Consider the following 15,613-nt stretch of genomic DNA (forward strand, 5'->3'; position numbering starts at 1 on the left):
AAGCGTCGCTTCTTTCCTAGTCCTGAGCGTCGCAGCCTCGGCTCGGGGGCGGGGCGGAAAGCGGCCGTGGGCGGAGCCGCTGGGGCCTCGCGACAGTTGGGGGTGGGGCGGGGCTTTGCAGGCGCTTCCGGTTTCCGGCTGCGGGGGAAGGGGTGGGACCCGGGCTGTGGTGGGAGAGGTTGGCGGCGGCGGTGGGGCGGTGCCTGGTGGCTGCGTGAAGCTCGGTGAGCGGGCCGCGCGGTCAGCTGGGCTCCGGGGCCGCCGAGTCCCCCGGCCCCTGGACGAGGGGAAGCGAGAGAGGCCCGGGAGTGCGGGCTCCGGCCGGGCGGAGGGAAGTCGGGGCGGCGGCGGGTGGAGCCGGGCCGGGGGGCGCGAGAGCCAGCCGCGGGGGCGGGGCTGGGGGCGGTGGCGAGGCTCCCGCGGGGGAGCCGCCGGGGTGGGGCTTGGGGAGGGCGTGCGGGCCAGAGCCACATCGTGGGGCTCTCGAGCCGAGTGGGCGCTGCGGCCAACCGGGACTGCCGGTAGGGGCTCCTCCGGCTTCCGAGGAGACAGCTGCTTCTAGAAGTTTCTCTGGGTGGGCCCGTGAGGTGCTTGGTCGAGGCCTGCATTTACTCTTGGCCCCGACCGCCGCCCTGTAGGAGGCGCTCTTCTGGTCCTGCTGAGGTACTCCGAGGCCCCCGCCCCCTGGGGGCAGACGCGGCGGGCGGAAGGCCTTTTAGCCCTGCTCTAGTGCCACAGGGAGCTGCTGGCGTCCCCTCGGCCTCGTTGGCGGGCCGGAGAGGGGGGGCTTCTGGTTCCCCGGGAGGTGGGGGCGCCGCGGCTTTGGGAGCAAGTGCGGTACTGAAGCGCTGCTGCCCCGCGGCCGCCTCGGAACTGCGAGCCTCTGCCGCAGAGCTCGGCCTGGCTGGGACGGGAAGGGCCTGATGGATGTCGAGAATTGCCTCCCTTTATATAACCTTTATTAAAAACGCTTTCCCAGTTAAACAGGCATAAGGAGTCTCTTGGACTCCGCAGGGAAAGGAATTGTCCAGAAAGGTGGCTCTGGACGTGTTAAGGCGCGTACTGGAAGGCAGCAGCCAACTCCTTCCTGTCGGTCAGGCCTTTGAGCACTGTTGATTAAGGATCCCTGCTGAGTCGAGCCCCGTTTCAGCCAGTGTTTTAAAGACCCTGGAGTAGACTGCTGGGGTACAGGGTAGAGTGGCTTCCCAGCTCTTATAACTCCTCCTGTTCCTTCTGTTCCCTGTCAGGAAACAAGCTCACATCTCCCTTTTGGAATCCTTCTAGCAGTAGGATGAGTCTGCAGTGGACTGCAGTTGCTACTTTCCTCTATGCAGAGGTCTTTGCTGTGCTGCTTCTCTGCATTCCCTTCATTTCTCCCAAAAGGTATGGCCTGTGGAGCAAGCAGGCAAGCAAGTTGAGAGGGTGACGGTTGCCGAGCACTATAGCTTGTGTGTGCAAAGTTGGTGGACCCTGGAACTGGGGCCAGATGGAAACAGGTAGAACTTGTCTGGGGTGGGGGTGGCAGGGGTCATGTTTATTATTGCCAACCTTCCACACAGTTTGGCTTTGTCGCATCTTGCTGAGTTCTTTTCCTGAGCACCCTGCCTTCTGGTCTTCAGAATACCCGAAAGGGGAGAAAAGCTGTCTCTAGTCATGGTTCTGGAAATGATGCCCTCTTGCCTCCCCTTGGGTCCCTAGGGTTTGGGGGATGGCAGTGTGGGGTCCAGAAGACTTTCACCACAGAGTCACGTTGTTGCTAGTTTGGTGATTTCTGTCCTCCTAACTAGTCTCACTGGCTTTGCGTAGTAGCCTCATGAGCATTACTCAGCCTGTGAGGGATGAAACCGTGCTCCCTTGCAATGAAAAGAGGACCCATTGAAAGTTAATTGGACAATTTTAATTACAGTTAATATATGAACACATTTTGACTTAAGTTAGAACATTACAAATAAGGTTTTCTCCATGGATATTTTTAAAAACTGTTTTTTAATAAAAAGTACAGTTCCTGATGTGATACAATAGGAAGTATACAGTACTGCCTGAGGAATATTATTGCCAAAAGCCAGATCTGAATCTCTTCACACCTCATACAGTTCAGAGGAAATGCAGATACAGACGCACCCTCTGAGCTGCTATTTTGGAAGCTTTGTAGGACAAACAACCTGGTTTCTGGAAAAAGTGAATTGGGGAAGAAAACAACAGAGGACGAGGGAGGGAGGAGCTTATAGAATCAGACAGATTTAAGACACTTATCACCTAAATGCAGAATCAAAACCATGTTGGTTCCTATTCAAACTATTAAAAATAGTTGCAAATTGGGCCGGCCCTGTGGCTTAGCGGTTAAGTGTGCGTGCTCCGCTGCTGGCGGCCTGGGTTCGGCTCCCGGGCGTGCACCGATGCACGGCTTCAGCGGCCATGCTGAGGTGGCGTCCCACATACAGCAACTAGAAGGATGTGCAACTATGACATACAGCTATCTACTGGGGCTTTGGGGAGAAAAGGGGGGGGAAAGGAGGAGGATTGGCAATAGATGTTAGCTCAGGGCTGGTCTTCCTCACACAAAAAAAAAACAGTTGCAACAATTGGGCTGTGGAATTCTGGCTCTGAGAATTAGGGATTCTCGTTGATATTCTTGAGGTCTGGTGATGGCATTGGGATGACATTAACCATTTCCGAAGGGTCTTGTCTGGTAGAGCTACATTGTGAAGTATTTATGGAGGGAAATGAAGGGAGGTCTGGGGCCTGCTTCATCATAATCCAGAGTGGAGAAGTCTATATGAACCAAAATTGGTCACGTGGAAATTGGTCACGTGGAAAAGCAATTTAAAGAAATAATGTGGGGCTGGCCCCGTGGCTTAGCGGTTAAGTGCGTGCGCTCCGCGGCTGGCGGCCCGGGTTCGGATCCTGGGCGCGCACCAACGCACCGCTTCTCCGGCCATGCTGAGGCCGCGTCCCACATACAGCAACTAGAAGGATGTGCACCTATGACATACAACGATCTACTGGGGCTTTGGGGGAAAAATAAATAAATAAAATTATAAAAAAAAAAAGAATGTGTATGTGGCAAGCATTTTGAATAATACATAGGGGGATGCAATGGAAAGTAAATTTCCGATTTCCCTCCCCAAAGACTGCTGGTGTTTAAGACTGGTTTTCTACCCTATGAATGTCAGGAATGTAGGAAATTATTTCTCAAAGAAACTTTCAAGGACGTGAGAATACACGCAGGAGGAAAAAACATATAAATTGAAGAATATGGGAAAGCCTTCTGTCATCCCAAGTCCTGATAAAGACAAAGTCCTTTCACAAGGACTCACTTGAGAAAAACCTCTTGAATGTGAACAACATAAAGTGAACGCTTCAATTGGTCCATATGCTTAAATGTGAAAACTCCCACTGAAAATAAATTTAAGAAACGTGGAAGATTGATGGAAGTTAATCCATGTATAATGTTCTAGAAAAAAATTTTTGTTTTTGGTGAGGTAGATTGGCCGTGAGCTAACATCTGTTGCCAGTCTTCCTCTTTTTGCTGAGGAAGATTGGCCCTGAGCTAACATCTGTGCCCATCTTCCTCTGTTTTGTGTGTGGGACACCACCACAGCGTGTCTTGATGAGTGGTGCGTAGGTCCGCACCTGGGATCCGAATCTGCAGACACCTAGCTGCTGAAGCGGAGCGCGTGAGCTTAACCACTACACCACTGGGCCAGCCCCTAGAAAATTTTCAACATGAAAGAGTTGTGATAAAAGTTGTAAATATATTGTGTTTAGCATCCGCTTTCTTAAAATGCAACATTGGACTGTGGATTTCTACTAATTACTTTTAGAAATGAAGTGAGAATTCTGTGAGTCATTTTTCAAAAATAGTACATAAGATTAGTAGGTAGTGCCTTTTCCTTAAATCTAATATTTTCTCTTTCCATTTTGCAGCCTGTTGGATCCCTGGGTGAAGTGTATTTCTAATATGCAATTAGGTTTAGTTTTTTTTTTTTTTTAAAGGAACCACTTTTTTCTATTGTTGTTGTTGGGAAAGATTTGCCCCGAGCTAACATCTGTTGCCAATCTTCCTCTCTTTTTTTTTCCTTCCCAAAGTCCCAGTACATAGTTGTATATTCTAGTCGTAAGTCCTTCTAGTTCTGTGTGAGCCACCGCTTCAGCATGGCTACTGACAGACAAGTGGTGTGGTTCCATGCCTGGGAACCAAACCCGGGCTGCTGCAGCAGAGCGCGATGAACTTTAACCATTAGGCCATTAGGGCTGGCTTGGTTTGATTTTTTAATAATGTTTTATTCTGTGTTAAGGGGCCTTTAAAAATTGATACGTCGGTTTTTGTTGGGATTTTCCTACTGGCCTTGGGTAGCAGTTCCTAGATATCCCTAATCCATTATATGTATTGTAACTTTTTTACTGAGAAAGCTCCTTTTTTGATGTGTGGGTATAGGAGCCTTTTTCTGTTTTCCATAGTATTAAACATTGAGAATAAACTTGTACATGTGGCAACTTAAAAAAAAAAGACTGGTTTTCTAGAAATTTCTATACATGAGCAAGCCTCTTTTTTTTTAATACTCTTGAACGAATGTCATAAATTAGAGAATTGCAAGCAGCTGAGGCTGAGTCTGTATGGGATATTCGCCATAGGAAAAGAGTGCAAAACTGGATTTCTGTTCTCAAGGCCCCGGATCCCAAGTGTGTATTCTTTCTCTTCAGCTCCTATCGTTTTTGTCGTCTTCACAGATGGCAGAAGATTTTCAAGTCCCGCCTGGTGGAGTTGGTAGTGACCTACGGCAACACCTTCTTTGTGGTTCTCATTGTCATCCTCGTGCTGCTGGTCATTGGTGAGTGAGCTGTGACTGAGGATAGCTACCTGCCCTTGACTCTTTGCTGTGGCCTTTGCCACAAATCCCTGTGCCATGTTCCACGTGAAGCATACAGCTTTGGCTTCTTAGAGACAGGGCACTTAAGTGGCCCCGGTCTTTCTCTTGAGGAAGAGGCTTCCTTCATCCATGAAGAGGGTGCTGCTGACTGCTGGCAGGGCCTTCACTTTTACCAGCAGCCTTTTTTGCACCCTGTGGTGACCACCTCACATCTCTGGGGTGGCTCCTCTGGTCATTCCAGAACTGAAACCAAGAGAAGCTAACTGGCCCATCTTAACTTTGGTCTAAGTAGTGCTGTTCTCCAGTCACTTAGACAGCAGCATCAGTCTTCCTTGATGTCTGAAACAGGCCACGAATAGGGGCTGAGTGACCAAGTAGACAGGGAGCCTAGCTGGGAAGCAAGCTGCTGTGTCTTGTAGTATGGGGGAACTGAGAGGTCTGGCAGCATATTCTAGGGGGCAAATCCCAGACTTCTGTGGATCTGGGTCAGACTTCAGGTCTTTCGGGTCCTTCCAGCTCTGAGGTTCTATAAACTGCACATTGAGGTGCACACCAGCAGGAGCTTGAAAGATAAATTGGTTCCAGTGTATGCTCAGGGATGGGGCCTGGGGCCAGGTGGTGCTAAGATGGAAGGCAAAGATTTTGTGACATGGCGGTGGCATGATTGTTTGGAGACCGGAGAAATCAGTACAGCTCTTGTCTGGCTGTTAAATGTGCATTTTGCTGTGGTAAGTGATCTATAGGTCCCCCTGCTTGGACTCCAGAGCGATGGCTTGGCTCTGCCACAGAGAGTGGTCCTGTCTGTAAGGTGTGATGCCTGCTTAGGCTCCTCTCTTCGCAAGTACCCAGCAGAAATGTGGCAGTAGGTGGGAGGCAAGGGGGGCATAGGTCAGGGGACCGTGCATGGCCCCACCCACTAGCTGCAGCATTTAGGCATTTCTCCTTCCTAATGTCTTGGGGCCTGACGGAATATATTGAAGCAGGGCTACCTCTGAACAGGCCAGGTGTGGCCTACCCATTCGCAGCCATGTGGGGTGAGTGCCAGCTGCCTGCAGACCTTGCAGTTCTTGAAATGCTTGGCAAGGCCCCAAGAGGCAGTCCTTTCCCATCAGGGTTCTCTCCTTGAGTGGCCTCTGGGCCTGGAGGGGCAGGGAATATGTGTGTCATCCCCCAAGCATGAAAAGCCAGGCTGCAGGATTTTGGAACTGAACATGTGTGCTTTCACTTTTGGGTGTGGGGTGGGGGTGAGAATTGGGGTGGAGTGGGACTGTGCTTGGGGTATTCCCTCAGGGCCTTGCCTCTCTACAAACCAGACTCCAAGAGCTCTCCGTTTTCTGGCACAGCTGAGCGGGCCAAGGAGGCCCTTTGCAGAACCCAGTAGTTGGCAATGGTGCCATTCTTTTTTGGAGTCAGGGAATTGCTCCAAAGTTCTAGAGAGATATCTGGCCATGATGACAGGCTGTTTCCTACCCTAATGGTAAGAAGTGTAATCTAGAGAGGTCTGCAGAGACTTCTACAGGTATAAGTGTTAGCTAGTAGCAGATACTAGTGTGAGGTGATGGACATAACCAGCTAGAGCTGCAGCCCTGGCTGGCCTCTGGCCTTCACTGGGAGGGGCCTAGGGCAGATCTGACTGGGAGATTGGGCTTGATGAGGGTCCAGGGTCAACTGCCCTGGGCCAGAGGCCTGAGATAGGGAGGGCAGCACTCTGCTGCGTGACTTGGGCTGGTGTGGCCCAACACCCCCACCCCCAGTCTGCTCTCTGCCAAGGTGGTCCTTAAGGTTGTGGGGTTCCTGGATACAAATGACAGTGTAGAAAAATGTGTTTTTTTAATTACAAAAATAACACATAGTTATTTTTAAAAATTGAGAGATTTAACCTAAAATGTTAAGTAATCTCGTAATCCCATGTCCCACAGATAGCCATCATTAATACTTTCTTGTACGTTTCCAGAGGCTTTTTCTATGCTGACATCTTTACTAGAATACTACAAACTGTTATGGATTGGATTCAGATCACAGTACACACTGTTTTAGATGGTGCTTTTTCTCTACTTACTATGTTTTAGACATGTTTTTACAGCAATTTCATTCTTTTTAAGATTGTATAGTATCTTGTCATATGGTTATACTGTAATTCCTTCTCTATAGGCATCCTCATATCATTGCACATTTATGCAAATGCTTGTGTAGGATAAATTTGGAGAGGTGGAATTGATGAATCCAAGGGTATGAACATTTTAAACTTTATGTCTTAGTTTGGGCTGCTATAACAAAAATACCATAGACTGGGTGGCTTAAACAACAGACATGTATTTCTCACAGTTCTGGAGGCTGGAAGTCCAAGATCAAGGTGCCGGAAGATTCGGTGTCTGGTGAGGGCCCTCTTCCTGGTTCAGAGAAGGCTGCCTTCTCACTGTGTCCTCATGTGATACAAGGGGTGAGGGAGCTCTCTAGGGCCTCTTTTATAAGGGCACTAATCCCATTCATGAGGGCCTTGCACTCATGACCTAATCATCTCCTGAAGGCCACACCTCCTAACACCATTCCATTGGGGGTTAGGATGTCAACACAGGAATTTGAGGGGGACAGGAACGTGCAGCCCATAACAAATAGGTGTGTCATTGTTTTGGTTTATATCCCTGCTAATAGTGTTGGAGAGTGCTCGCTTCATGATACAGATTTAACATAAAGACACCACTAGGGGGAGGCAGATTTTTATAATGTAAGATCAGCTTAAAAGCCAAGCAGTGTCAAACCAGAAATTAAGAACCAGACAATATGGGGCTGGCCCCGTGGCGCAGCAGTTAAGTTTGCGCATTCTGCTTTGGTGGCCCGGGGTTTGCTGGTTCAGATGCTGGGTGTGGACCGACTCACCACTCATGAAGCGCCATGCTGACGTGGCATCCCACATAGAAGAGCTACAACTCTACAACTATGATATACAACTATGTACTGGGCTTTGGGGAGAAAGAAAAAATAATGATTAAAAATTTTTTTTTAAAAAGTATAAAAAGAACCAGACAATACCCGTACAGTGATACCTTGTGCCTCTCCCATGGGGGTCTGTTAAGAGCCCTCTTTAGGTAGATCTTTATATACTGACTTAAGAAGATGTCTCTGGGAGTGAGGGGGAAAAAGCAGTGGGTATGGGATGGTTCCATTTCTACTTTACAGGCAAGCCTATCGATGTATGTGTATCTGTAAACCAGAGCACCATACATCTGACAGTGGCTCTCAGGAGCAGAGACTGTTCACCATTCAGCAGTTCTTTGCATGCCCCCTGTGTGCCCAGAACTGTGCTAGGCCTTGGGGAGATAGTAGGCAAGATTTCTGTTCTCGTGGAGTTTGTCATCTAATTTGGGGGAGATGGACAATAAACGTGTACCTCTGGTCATTTCAGATATGGGTGTGGATTACAAAGAGGATAACATAGGGTAATGTGATCAGAAGTGACTCCTTTAGATAAGTTGGCCACATATCAGATGCCCTGTTGGGGATGATTATGTTATGGGAGTCTTTCTCTTTCCACATTTCTCGTATGTTTGAACTTTTGATGAGTGCAGATTCCTTTTGTAATTGGAATAAAACAGTTGAAATAACAAAGCTCGTTATAGCTTTGAAACACAAACCCTTGACTCTTGAGCAGGCATCCTCTGGGTCTTGATTCTTAGGCAGCTCAGGCCTCCTCAGTGGGCATTTCCGTAAACAGGACTGCCCTGGCTTGTCAGTGGGGTGGCTGACGGCCTGCCTGGCTTGAGATAGACAGACCCAGACACTGGGGACACCGTGAGAAAGGGGAGCTGCCCCCATTGCCAGCAACGCCTCAGACTTGGTTAGCATCTTGACGTGGAGAGCAAGCTTGTGGCCTGCTCTTGTGGTAGAATGGAGCCAGGGAGTGACGTGAGAAAAGCTGCAGGAGAGAGTGGGTTTGAGGGTACAGCTTCTATGAGGCATTCCCCAAAGTGTGTGTAGAAGGGATAGCGGGAGACAGAGTCAAGGGAAGTGAGGCCACCCTGACTCGTGCCACCTGTGTCACCTGGACAGCTCGGTCTTGTCCGAGCAAGAGCTAAACACCCCTGTGTCTCGTCTCATCTCTGCTCCAGATGCTGTGCGCGAGATTTGGAAGTATGACGACGTGACGGAGAAGGTGAACCTCCAGAACAATCCGGGGGCCATGGAACACTTCCACATGAAGCTTTTCCGTGCCCAGAGGAATCTCTACATTGCTGGCTTTTCCTTGCTGCTGTCCTTGTGAGTGGGGAGCGGTGAGGGGCTGTGAAGGGACCCCTGGGCTAGCCTGTGACTTTGACTCCTCAGTCTGTGAACTTGAACCAGAGGCCCTGACTGTTAGGGGAGCCACACAATTTCCCCAGAGGCCTCTGATTTTCCTCCTGACTCCAGTGGCAGTGTGGAGAGTGGGAGAGGACTGACTGGAAGGTCGGAAGACCTGAGTTCTGGCTCTGCCATAACTTGCCACTTGCTCTTTTAGGGCAAATGCATTACCAGCTTGCTCTGTGTATGTAGAGTGAAGTAAATGACGAGGTGTTTCCCTCCTCTGGGAGAGGCCCTTTGGAGCCCAGCTTAAAAGGGACCACCTCAATAGGGGCTTTTTGTGTATGGGGTCCTGACCTGGAAAGAGTGGGCAGAGATGGCATGAAGGGGCTGAGACTGACCCTGTCCCCAGGGCCTTCCCAGATGTAGACGTGTCACAGGAGCATATTGTGCTCCATAGCAGCCTAAGTATTTCCGGTGTTTTTTTTTTTCTTTTTTGCAAGACTTGAGTGCCTCCATCAGGGCCAAGGGGGTGGCTAGTTGGGCAAGACTATACTGATATTAAAGCACCTGTTTGAGCCTCGGGACCTGTTTGCTGCCTCCTGCTTCCAGGGGTTCTGATCAGGGGCCTGGCTCTTCTCAGGTGTGGTGACTGGCAGGGAGTAGATATTGTGCTCAGGCCCAGGGCTGCTGGAGGTATTGAGAAGAGGCTTGCCGTGAGGTTATTCCGAAGCAGGGTGAGCATATGGATTCTGGGGCTGGGCTCTCCCATCTCTAGTCACCTGGACATCCTTCACTAGGCGTTAGAATGACTACTTGTCTGGGTTTCAGTTTTTCAGAAAGAGTCGCTCAGGTGAGCCTGGCCTCTCTGGGTCAAAGTTGGAAAGTGGTGGGTGTGGAGCTGCACAGGGGAAACAGCTTTCAAGGTGAGCCGTTTGATCTCAGAAGTGGTCTGCAAGCGTGCTGGCTTTAAACATCTGAGCGTCAGGAAGTGAGAAGGCTGGGAGGAGTAGGACACATACCCTAGAGTTTTAGAGTTTCGAGAAGCTGCGAAAAAGAAGTTTGATGTGGTGGTCTGAGACTGAAAGGGAAGCAGATCCAGAGGACTGAGTCTCAGAAACAAAATTCTGAGTTCAACTGCAAGTGAGCCAAAGAGGGGAAAAAGAGAACCAGCTGTGTCTAAAGAGACCACAGAGGCTCTTGAGGGGACTCCCAGGCAAGCTGCGATTCCATCTGGAAGATAGGAAGGACAGAAAGAGAACTAAGGACCGACCACACCAGAAGAGCGCACAGAGCTTTGAGAATAGTACCGGGAAGGTGAGAGCCTGTGGAGACCTCAGGCTTGTGAAACGCGGTAAGACCTGAGGAGAAGAGGGTCCTCTTGATGTTTCTGTGTAAAGGAAGGAAATGGCAGGCAGAGGTCAAGGGTAAAGAAAGCATTGGGATGAGAGAATTGAAATCCCAGGTGGGTGAGAGTATACTGGAATGCCAGCTTCTCTATAAAACTTAGCTTCTGCTTCCCTTGATGAAATTGTGTCCAGAGGCTCTTGATCACTTGCAGATGGAATTGCCGGTCCTTGAGGAATTGCAGGGTAGGAGAGGTTCTGGAAGACTGCAGACAGGCAAGCATCTCAGTTGCCAAAGGAGGGAGAAAGTAGGTGAGGCAATAACTAGAATGGGAGGGTCTGACTTTGGTCTCAAGCCGTGTTCTAGAGAGAACAGCTTGTATGCTTTCCGAGAAGAGGGAGGGATCATTGGCAGTGACTACTAGAGAACAAGTTTTATTAGTCTTACCGCTGCCTTCTGTCGGTATAGTGTAGATGGATTTTCAGCAAAACATTTGCGAGTCTCCAGTTCGATTCTTAGGGACCGGATACTGAAGTGTGGGCAGGGTGCTGGCATCACAGTGTGGTTGGGCAGGGTCCTAACTCCCCTGAGCGGCTATTGCCTAGATCAGCTCCATCCAAATACTGGCCTCGGGTGCTTGCCCTCCACCCCTAGCTTGCTCAGTGTTTCTCTGCTGAGGACGTTTGGCATGGTGAGCAGATGCGAGGAGAAATGGAAGCCAGGAGGAATTGAGCAGCAGGTAGGGTAGCTACTGCTCAGAATCCACGGCCGTCTAGATGGCTTCACTGGCAGGGCCGACTCAAATGAGACTTGAGTTTTTAATGGGGATACATTTGTAAGTGTCCGTGTAGGTTCGTAAAGGGCAGTGGAGACAGGGCCGAGCAGGAACTCGGAAAGACTTGGGGTTGTGGCTTATTGCAGCTCAGTAGGAGTTAGTGGCAGAACTACTGCAAAAGCTGATAAGCTATTAGCGCCCTTCAGTGGAGGCTGGGGCCACCAGGAGGGAGGCGCCAGCCTCGCCAGTTTGATGTCAGCCAGCGCTACCTGGAGGGTTGCATTTGGGGCCTCACCTCTTGAGAGATGCCGGCAAACTGCAGATTGTGAATTCAGAAGCAGTCACAGTGGTGGCAGATAGAGTGGTGCTTATTGCCTACATACTGTGGCTTTGAAGTCTTACTCTCCTGACTCTTCTGCTTTTGTGATCTCTTCCAGAAAGACACCTCCAGGGCAGGTGGTGTCTGAGTGGGCCAGGCACACCAGACGAGTGAATGTGTGCTTGATTCGGTTCTGTCTCCTCAGCACCGAGAAGCCAGGCGTTCCAGCTTAATTCCTGCAGTTGACTTTTTAAAATTGACATCTAGTACAAGTTGGTGTCTAGTTTTATGAGTGTTTTTACAAATGCAGAGTCAGGTAACACTACCACGATTGGGATTCAGAACAGTTAGCAGTTTCCTTTCTAACCTAAAGGGTTGGCTTCAAAGAAGAGCCGTCCTCATTTATGCCCTACGCTGTTCCCAAAGGGACGCATGGAGGTGGGGAGAATGGAGTGAGATTTGGGCCCAGTGTTCCAGTCGGCTCTTGTGATGCCCCTCTGCTCTCTCTAGTAGTAGCTGCCTCCTCCACTTTGCTGTGAGCTCTCCATTTGACAGGCATGTAAGGCTTCATGGAATTCCCTTTTTAAAAAAAAAATTAATTTATATTTGGTGAGGAAGATTGGCCCTGAGCTAATATCTGTGTCCACCTTCCTCTATTTTGTATGTGGGATGCCACCACAGCATGGTTTGATGAGCGGTATATAGATCTGCACCCGGGATCCAAACCCACAAGCCCCAGGCCCCTGAAGCAGAGCACACGAACTTAACCACTATACCACTGGGCCGACCCCAGAATTCCCTTTTAAATGTGTCACATGTAGTAACTTCTTGGGCCTGGTTGTTCCAACAGCCACACATCTCTTACCTCTCCATTTTAGCTAAAGATTCTTTGTTGTGTCTGCCATACCATCCCATGTCCCCATCTAGTAGCCAATGAAAAAAGGACCTGAGGGGGCCGGCCCGTGGCACAGTGGCTAAGTTCATGTGCTCTGCTTTGGTGGCCCAGGGTTCTCAGGTTGGGATCCCAGGCGCAGACCTACACACTGCTCATCAAGCCGTGCTGTGGCACCCTCCCACATACAAAATAGAGGAATATTGGCACAGATGTTAGCTCAGGGCCACTCTTACTTGCCAAAAAAAAAAAAAAGGACATGAGGTTGGTCTTGTATAACTTCTTAAAAAAGGAAACAGTGACCCCAAGGATCAGTATAGATTCATCAATTGCCCACAAATGATCTGTTGAATTGTTTCTAGAATTTTCCAGGAATATATATGCCTCCCTAGTCTAGGGGTCAGATCCTATATGGCGGCTGTGGCCCTAGAGGAGCGTCTTTCTTTGCATGGCATTACCCATAGAAATGTTCTTGTCCAAACTTGATGCCCACGCAACCCATATGTGGCTTGCAGGAAACACTGTAAACAAAACTATCGTCTTTGTTATCCTGATTACAGAAGTTCTACCTGCTCCTTAAAATAAACAAAGCCACCCAAAGTTCAAATAATACAGAAATGCCGGGTAAGAGATTGGGCACCCTCTAGTTCCATCCCCAGAGATACCACAGGTAATAATTGGAATGTTTCTGAACTTTTTAAAATAGTCTTTTACTTAATGTATAACTTTTCTCTTTCAAGTGCCATGGGGTTTTTTTTGGCTCTGCTTTGACTTGCCTTTTTCATTCAATGATGTATCTTGGCGGTTTTTCCAAATGACTCATGCAGACCTCTCATTCTTTTTTCTTTCTTTCTTTTTTTTTTTTTTGGTGAAGAAGATCAGCCCTGAGCTAATATCCATGCCAATCCTCCTCTTTTTGCTGAGGAAGATTGGCCCTGGGCTAACATCCGTACTCATCTTCCTCCACTTTATATGGGATGCCGCCACAGCATGGCCTGACAAGCAGTGCATTGGTGCGCGCCCGGGATCTGAACCTGGGCCGCCAGCAGTGGAGCGCGCGAGCTTAACCACTATGCCACGGGGCTGGCTCCACCTCTCTCATTCTTTTTTTTTTTTTTTTTTAGTGAGGGAGATCAGCCCTGTGCTAACATCTGCAAGTCCTCCCCTTTTTTTGCTGAGGAAGACTGGCCCTGGGCTAACATCCATACCCATCTTCCTCCCCTTTATATGGGACGCCACCACAGCATGGCTTGCCAAGCGGTGCGTCAGTGTGTGCCCGGTATCCAAACCGGCGAACTCCGGGCCGCTGCAGCAGAGTGCGCACATTTAACTGCTTGTGCCACCGGGCCAGCCCCTCTCATTCTTAATGGTTGTGTAGTGTTCTGTCATGTGAGGGGACCATCATGTGTTTAACCAATTTCCTGCTGACAGATGTGAGAGCTGGTTCGAAATTTTTACTGTTCAAAAACCATTTGCCCACTTCAGTGGGTTCTAGTCTGTCCTCCCACACATTATGTTCCTTTTTCGTTTTTCTGTCTGTAATCTTTGGAAATGGATTGGTGGTGTCCTGGTCCCCTGGCACCTCACTCCTCTGAGTGTGGTCCGTGGCCCAGCAGCCTGGGCAGGACCTGGGGGCTTGTTGGAAATGCAGACCCTCGGTCCTGCCTCTGGCCTGCTAGTAAGGGCCTGCATTTCCACGAGCTCCCTCCTGGCTGACCCCATACGTGTTAGCGCTTGGATGGCGCTGCTCTGGCAATCTTCCTGTGTGCACTACCCCAGCGGTCATCGACGGATAGCAGTTCTGGCTGTGTTGTGGGGTTTCACGAACTGGGATATAATTCATCTAGGTCTGGACATGGTCAAATGCATTTAAAACACTTGGAATACTCTCTCACGCTCCTCACGTACCTGGTTGGATCTTTCAGAAACCATGCTATGCCACTTTTTCTTTGAAGAATGTCTTCTCTCATCTGTCAGCACATACTTTGTGCCCTACGTGGTGGGCTATTCCCTTTTTTTGTTCTCCGTGTCCTTATGTGCCCCTCTGAACTTCTATACACGTTCTTTTACAAATGAACGAGTGACTCTTGTTAGCCGTGTGCAAGCCTGTGAGAAAGAGATGTCTGTCTCTTTTTCTTTGCTGGGTCATTTGGTTGTGTTATGAGAATTGTTTTGTGGGGTCCCACTCATGGTCTTAGCTCAGCAGACATCTGAGTATTACTCTACATGAGAGTGCTGGGGTGTTGCCACAGAAAGAGCAATAAGAGAGTGGTTGAAGGAGAGCAGCCCAGGAGTAGCCTCACCACACCATATTGGAGTTACAGCAGAGCGGGGCCTGGATCAAGGGCACAGATCACGCGCACCCCTCCACGCAGTCTTGGTGTCTGCACGTAGGAGTGCGGCGGCATGGGAAGGAGGACAGAGAGTCGGAAGCGTGTCTGCGTTGGTGTGAGCTGTTAGTACTCAATCGTTGGTTTTCAGCCTGCCTCTGACTGCAGACTGGAGGGAGTGCTGCTGTATTGCCTGAGTAGTTATTACCTAGCTTTTGGTAGGAAGGTGCCTGCATGATCTGTAAGCTAAAATCTACTTTCCTGTATGTCCTCCTTATTAGTCTTAGTTTTATGAGTTTGACAACTTTAACTTCTTAGTCTCTTTTGTACATCTGAAGATTATTAAGTCATCTAGTAGCATATAGCCATTGGAGGAAGATGAGGCTTTAAATAAACAAATAAGTTCTCTGAAATGCTACCGTAACCACTCTTGACATATACCTTTGCTATATATCTTTCTAGACTTTTCTACGCTTAATAGCAGCTACCACTTGTTAAGCAAAGCATTCTATCTGCCTGTCACGTATTAATTTTTCTAATAGCTTTGCAAAGAAGAAACTGAGGTTCGGAGAAGTTCAGAAACCTGTCCAAGTTCCCGAAGCTAGTCTTCGGCAGAGCTGAGAGTTCAGGCTTAGAATGACAGGACCTCAGCCCCTGGGTTCCTCCCTGCAGAATCTACATGCTGCTGAAAAACAGGGGCCAGCTGTCACTGCCACGTGGGAACTTACATTTTTCACTGAGTTGATCCTGAATATCATTCTGGGACCACCGATCTGGTTCTTCAGCATTCTTATGCATCTCACC

The 15,613-nt window shown here is 49.2% G+C and overlaps 1 protein-coding gene across 4 annotated transcripts in view; it reads left to right on the forward strand.

Annotated features, from left to right (window-relative positions):
- The first annotated feature begins 151 nt into the window (after positions 1 to 151).
- Positions 152 to 15,613, forward strand: part of BCAP31 (B cell receptor associated protein 31) — a 29,822-nt gene continuing 14,360 nt past the window's right edge. Inside the window, exons 1-4 of one of the 4 annotated variants that reach the window (XM_087427767.1) lie at positions 152 to 224; positions 1,248 to 1,383; positions 4,705 to 4,832; positions 8,978 to 9,125. In XM_087427767.1, coding sequence (XP_087283893.1) covers positions 1,292 to 1,383; positions 4,705 to 4,832; positions 8,978 to 9,125 — 368 coding nt within the window. In that variant the 5' untranslated portion in view covers positions 152 to 224; positions 1,248 to 1,291. Of the gene's footprint in view, positions 225 to 516; positions 664 to 1,247; positions 1,384 to 4,704; positions 4,833 to 8,977; positions 9,126 to 15,613 lie in introns of those variants that run through there. The other 3 variants (XM_087427769.1, XM_087427766.1, XM_014797540.2) reach the window with 3 other exon arrangements.

The sequence above is a fragment of the Ceratotherium simum genome, chromosome X (genome assembly GCF_057802395.1).
Source record: "Ceratotherium simum simum isolate JZ-2026a chromosome X, ASM5780239v1, whole genome shotgun sequence".
In the NCBI taxonomy this organism is placed as follows: domain Eukaryota; kingdom Metazoa; phylum Chordata; class Mammalia; order Perissodactyla; family Rhinocerotidae; genus Ceratotherium; species Ceratotherium simum.